Source organism: Ciona intestinalis, unplaced genomic scaffold, assembly GCF_000224145.3.
Source record: "Ciona intestinalis unplaced genomic scaffold, KH HT000105.2, whole genome shotgun sequence".
NCBI lineage: Eukaryota > Metazoa > Chordata > Ascidiacea > Phlebobranchia > Cionidae > Ciona > Ciona intestinalis.
The window spans coordinates 86895-93325 of NW_004190427.2; the positions used below are offsets into that span (position 1 = coordinate 86895).

The following is a 6431-nucleotide window of genomic DNA, read 5'->3' on the forward strand; positions in this document are numbered from 1 at the left end:
CAGTGCTCCAATGGTTATTTGTACACAATGCCATGCGCTCCAGGAACTGCATTCAACCCAGCAATTGGTGTGTGTGACTACCCTTACAATGTACCTGGTTGTGGAAGTGGTACCCAACCACCACCACCAACAACAACAACAAATCCTGGTGTCACTGATCGTAAGTTTAAACTAGTAGAGTTTTTATGTTGGTCTCATAGTCAAAGTACAATGTTTTGGATTATAGCAATAGCAACCATACATAAATAATCAAAATAAAAATAAAACTGAAGCAGGATTCCGAAATTGTTTATCAAACTTTTACTAATTTCAAATTATTGTAGCATTATGTATGGATTCTGATGGAAAACCAATCAGTTCTGATCCATTTGAAAAACCTGAAGATTGTGACAACTTCTACCAAGTAAGTACTCACACTTTTTATAAATGTATTTTCTTTGTAAATGTATAAATGTATTAAATTTTAACACCACATTTTTGCTTGATTTACAGTGCTCCAATGGTTATTTGTACACAATGCCATGCGCTCCAGGAACTGCATTCAACCCAGCAATTGGTGTGTGTGATTGGCCTTACAATGTACCTGGTTGTGGGGGAGTTCACCCAACAACTGTCAACCCACCCAGTGGTAAGTGAAAATTCAAGCTTTTAGGAAATTCGAGATTTTTTTTTGACATTCATGCTTTAGAAGTGGCGCTATTTTATGGAATTTTAAAACATAGTGTGTTTCACCTCATTGTTTTTCTCTTGATTCCCCTTTTCTTTGTTGTTTTATTGATATTGTATTTGCTTTCGTTTTGTAAACAAAGGATTATATTATATGTAATTACTTAAAGTCGCCGATAGTCGAGGCCGGCGCCGTGGTATAGTGGTTAGCGCGCTTGCCTGTAACCCAGAGGTAATGGGTTCAAGGCTCGATGCTGCTACCATTGTGGGCGTTTGTGTCCTTGGGCAAGACACTTAAGGACAATTGCTCCAACTCAGTGGCTAATGGGTTGTCTAAATTATCCGAAATACATAAAAAAAAATCCCCTAAAAAAAATTACCCACAAAGTAACATACATGGTAACTCGTAAGCTGGCACGAGGTGTTAAACCCGTGTGATAACGACTGACGTTTTCCGGCCACGCAAGGATAAAGTAAGTTACATTCATTCATTCATTCATTTATTCAATCACTTCACAATATATTGACATTAAAGTTTAAAATTTCGATTTCCCTCTTTAATGTTTATATTAGTGTTTTGGTACAATGCATATAGTAGGGTGGTGGAAGACGGGACACCTTTAGCACGTAATATCCAAATTTCCAAAACGTGTTTTGAACAATAAACAATGGTCTAAAGGAGTCGTTAGGATACGGATTTATAATGTTTGAATGTTCTTAGTTTACTGTTAAATTAGATGAGAAAATAAAATGAAAAGTGTCCCATCTCCCCTCATCCTACTATATATCAGTGTTTTGGTGGCATATAATCACTTTCTTAATTTTATACAGGTACTTCGGATGAATGCGTGGACGCAGATGATAAACCACTAAGCACTGGTCCGTTTGAAAAACCTGGTGATTGTACACACTTCTACCAGTGTGGAGCAGGTTAGTTTGGTTTCTTCTCGATAATTGTATTCTATAGCTACATATCCTTTTCTATAATAACCCCTTCCCGTAGCTCATGCCCTATGCTTATCTACAGATTATAAACAGGTCTGTTTACCCTTACATGGGGGGAAAATTTAAATCAATAGAACAGTATTTTATTATATACATATCGGGTCGCTATTCAAGTGATGATGTATATAACGTTGAGTTATCACGTATTTAAATTCGTGGTATATTTTTCGGGCAGTTTATATGGCCCATTGGTAACCTTGGGTTAGAGAAATAGCAGTCTTTATCGTGAAATCTGTAGTTTAGCCGTCAATGTTCTAAACTGCAAACCGGATTGTACATTTACTCCTTATATAATATAGGTATCTTGTACGTCATGCCTTGCGCACCTGGCACAGTTTTCAACCCAGCGTTATCCGTGTGTGATTGGTCATACAATGTTCCTGGCTGTTAAGGTAAATATACTTTTTTGAAATAACTCTACCTTCCCGAACCCTTAAAGTAAAGTTAAGTTTAACATCTCCCCCCGAATAGGGGTTATGAAAATAATTGATCTCTATACACTAAATGAACATGCCCCGTTTAGACCCAAACTAAACTGTTCAAATGCTTGCAGATGCTTCTAGATGTTTTTACCGGGAAACTTTTGTTTTTAATTGTAAGTAATATCATACTTTGATATAGGCTTATAATGTTATACAGATTTTTAGATTTCTAAAATGTTGTTTTTATTTGCAGATATTTAGGCACTTTTGTGGTAATTCAACATGCAAAAGATGATACATCGGCATAGTATTATATGCGCAATTAATTTTAATATACTTTTGAAGTAGCGTAATGAATAGCGGAATAAAATCGATGCAATACTTGTAAACCGACTGTTTTCGTGCACACGTTAAAGAGAATATAGGACAAATCGAGGCAGAACTTCAGTTTTCTTTAAAGTGTTTAATATATGGAATATACATGTCTTAGTCATTGACTGTGCTATAATTATACAAACACGACTTTATACACCTCATGCTTACTGTCGAGTTATAACATGAGTGTCTTCTTACACACCAGACACACATGACGTTTTCATACACCTCATGCTCACTGTCGTGTTTATTCTTTATAGGTTCTTATAGCGGTAAGAAAAATCAGAAAAGTATGCAAATGCGAAAACACACGCAGCAGCCTAACTGTGAAACAAAACAACAATCGTTATAACAGGCGTATATGGGTAAAACTGAAGGACAAAATTTATTTCATAAAAGAAGTGAAAGCCACGTTCTACAATTTACACACTGCCGCACAGACGTTACAGCAACCGTGCACAATCAAAGAGCAACAGCCTCAAGCATAAGTTCGAAAATTTTATCAACAAACGCGCCATGCAACGGAACGCGCCCTTGTAATTATTAGAGTCTTGCGTGTTAACAACTTAACTTGCCATCTGAAATAACTTCCATTGGTGTGACCCAGTATTTTCATAGTAGTATGGTCTTTTTGGTTTGGATAAAACATTAAGGAAGCCATAGGTTTTGTAGGAGACATGAAGTTAGTGAATTAGTTTTATAATAATAGCGTGGGGGAAGACTGGACATATGTAGGGTAGCACATAATATTTAGATATCGTGATCGTGATTTAAACAATTAACAGCGGTCCATAGGAGTCGTGAGCATACGGTTTAGTAATTCTTTAAATTTACTTTGTTTACTGCGAAACATGACGTGAAAATAGAAAAAAAGTGTCCCATTTTCCCCACCCTACTTTATAATTGCTTTTGTTTATAATGTGAGAACTTTAAAAATTTTCTAGTAGCTTGAGGGTTACTTATATATATATATAGACGATATAAAACAAGAGCTAATGCTATAATGTTAAAATGTTCGATAGAGATGTAGGAACTTCAAGCAATATGATGGATCACTTTATAAGTTTAAGATTGGACAGGAAACTTAATTTATCGACGGAGTGACAGAATTTACACAGGGCGTGAGTTTCTGATTAAACAAACGTAAAACATGCGCGTCCAAATGTAAATAACGACTGCCGTTTTTCATTTGTGTACGTTTTTTTGTGAGAATATTTCATTTGTGTACGTTTTTTTGTGAGAATATTTCATTCGTGTACGTTTTTTGTGAGAATATTTCATTCGTGTACGTTTTTTGTGAGAATATTTCATTCGTGTACGTTTTTTGTGAGAATATTTCATTCGTGTACGTTTTTTGTGAGAATATTTCATTCGTGTACGTTTTTTGTGAGAATATTTCATTCGTGTACGTTTTTTTGTGAGAATATTTCATTCGTGTACGTTTTTTTGTGAGAATATTTTGTAACTTTGTTTGAAAGTTTATTATCGCTCAACTATATGTTTATCAAACACAACTTAAAGAGCATTTTTCCTATAGATCCCTAATTGTGCAACTACTAGTGTATGCGACACACGAGTCGATCTTTTACTGTTAACTTAAATTATTTAATTATTTAATTACTAATTAAAATATAGTAATGAGGGGTAAGATGGTACAACCTTTACAAACATTTTTAATTTTTAATTATTATTTTAAGCAATTAACAACGGCGTATGAGAGTCGTGAGGATGCGCCTTTATATTATATTCTGATTTCTCGTCTTATATTTTCAAATATGACGAGAAAATAGAATGAAAAAGTGTCCCAGCTTCCCCACCCTACTATATTTATTAAAATCCTACTTATAAATATTATCATGAAAATAGTATTAAGCATATTCCTTTATTTTAAATAGTTGCTGCTCGTTAACCTAGGAATGTTAATAGTATTTGCTTTTTGGCGTTTGGACATACGTCATACACAGCTATGAACGTATCCTGGCAACCTGCGCGCCTACTTAGTTGCGGTGCTGGCACCGGTCATTTATAACGTCGTATTTCTATATATCAAGACTGCAATGCCAACTATATTAAATATTATTAGCTTCCATCCATATTTTGACTGAAATGAAACTTTAGGGCAATCTTCTGTTGTTGTAGGTTAACTTATATTTCGGTTTGGCGTGGGTTTAAATGTCTATACCTATGACCTATAACTGAATACATTCAGTAGGCCATGCTGTATATACCGCGCCAGTTTTCCGAGGTAGCCTTTTTGTTGTGCGTTTAATTAAATATTTTTTTTTAAATATAACATTTTATGTACTTTTTCCTCGAGATCAATTTATACCGGGGTGATTCTCTTGCTGAGCAAATCCTGACGAATGCGTTTATTTTTACTTCATTCTACTTGCAAACACCAGACACAGTTAAAATGTATATTTTTGCGAGGTTATTGTGTTATCGTAACAACCTTTTCGATGGTGTCACTGTCACCATTTAATGTAAAAGATTAAGATCCCAACATGCTAAGCAAACACTTCTCGTGTGTTAATTAAATTATTTCATTAATTTTCCACTTTTATAATTCCCAAACCGCAAGCCTAATATAACACGTGCCGAAACTTTCGCAAAGCTTTTTGCAGATACAATATTACTTAATATAGGCAGCTAATAAATTCTCACTGCGTTTACGCTTCTAACTAACTAAGCATTTATTATAAAATTATAAATAAAAAAAACTGCTACGAATTGTGAAATACCTAAAACAAGTCAAGTTAACCAATTGAAGTCAAGTGCGCTGCTTTTCAAAATCACCGCGAATATTAATACACCCATACACCTACACTTGTATTGTTGATACAGCTATACCAAACTTGAACTAATTTACCTGTCTCATTAATCTATTAAAATAACCACAGAAAACAGCAATGACCCACCGAGTTGCCATTCTCCCATGTAGTTTTGACAAGGTAGTTTTATTACCTTAATTTAACACAAGATAAATTTAATTTGCTGCTTCGGGTACAAAAACAAGGTAGAAAACGAAAACATCTATAAGAAATGAAAACAAGGAAGAAGTGCAAATCGGTATGTGAATCTAGTTATATATTACTTATTGGTAAAATACATACCACATCTAAATTCGTTTAATATGTGGTTGAGAAATACCGAACCAATTGTATTATACAAATAAAAATAATTGTTTCCAAAAGTACTATTTTAAAATGGAAAATAGTTTGTTTTTTTTTTCAAAATTTTAAAAATATTTGAAAAAAATTTTGAAAATTTTAAAATGGATAAAATAAAATGGAAAATAGCGATAAATCGCGATAACTTGTTATCGCAACGCATTAGACGAGTCGGCAAAAATAACTTCTATTCCTGTAACTGGTGAACAATTAATCCTTCTGGAATGCTCCAAACACGCAATAAAATTACATTCCGCTGACTGGTCAGATAGGAGTTCAAATCAGGTCAGTCAATATTATCGTCGTTTTTTAAATGTGACGATTTTCAGATGACACCACCTTATATGACGTTTGATCAAACACACATTGGCGGATGTCGTTAAACTTGTAAAACCAGGATTTTGCAACCCAACAATAACTTGAATTTACGATTTGTGCGCCTGGTAATTGGAGAGTTTATATTGTACCTTAAATAACAAAGCACAAAGAAGTTTGACATAAATCTTGTTATTTATTTTGTATAGTAAAAACACACAATATTTCTTAGAGAAAACATATAGTGATTTAATCTTCGCAAAAGTTTAACCTATATATTTTTTATACTTTATAATATGAAAAGCGACCACACTTTATGGTTGTAGGCCAGTATTCGTTTTCTTATGGTTTATTCTTCAGTCGCTTCAACAAACCAGGTATGTTAAAAGTAATTAATTCGCTTTAATTAGATTTTCACTTTAGTAATTGCTTCTTACGTAGTCATCCACGCTTTGTACAGTCATATTTAGTCGAATCG

General features: G+C 33.9%; 1 protein-coding gene and 1 long non-coding RNA gene across 5 annotated transcripts in view; both read left to right on the forward strand.

Annotated features, from left to right (window-relative positions):
* The window catches only part of LOC100183074 (chondroitin proteoglycan-2-like), a 13417-nt gene extending 10985 nt beyond the window's left edge, over positions 1 to 2432 (forward strand). For 2 of the 4 annotated variants that reach the window (XR_003396857.1, XM_018815836.2), the window contains exons 5-11: positions 4 to 160; positions 324 to 403; positions 493 to 628; positions 1498 to 1596; positions 1971 to 2063; positions 2225 to 2266; positions 2347 to 2432. Coding sequence is in view for 3 of the 4 variants with exons in the window: in XM_018815836.2 (XP_018671381.1) it covers positions 4 to 160; positions 324 to 403; positions 493 to 628; positions 1498 to 1596; positions 1971 to 2062 (564 nt within the window). In the remaining variant the exon portion in view is untranslated. The remainder of the gene's footprint in view (positions 1 to 3; positions 161 to 323; positions 404 to 492; positions 629 to 1497; positions 1597 to 1970; positions 2064 to 2224; positions 2267 to 2346) is intronic. The other 2 variants (XM_009863236.2, XM_026838729.1) reach the window with 1 other exon arrangement.
* A 2941-nt stretch (positions 2433 to 5373) lies between these two features.
* LOC108950331 lies at positions 5374 to 6428 on the forward strand. Its single transcript, XR_001975184.2, has 2 exons — positions 5374 to 5537; positions 5968 to 6428. It is a non-coding gene; the product is annotated as an uncharacterized LOC108950331 (long non-coding RNA).
* The last annotated feature ends 3 nt before the right edge of the window (positions 6429 to 6431 follow it).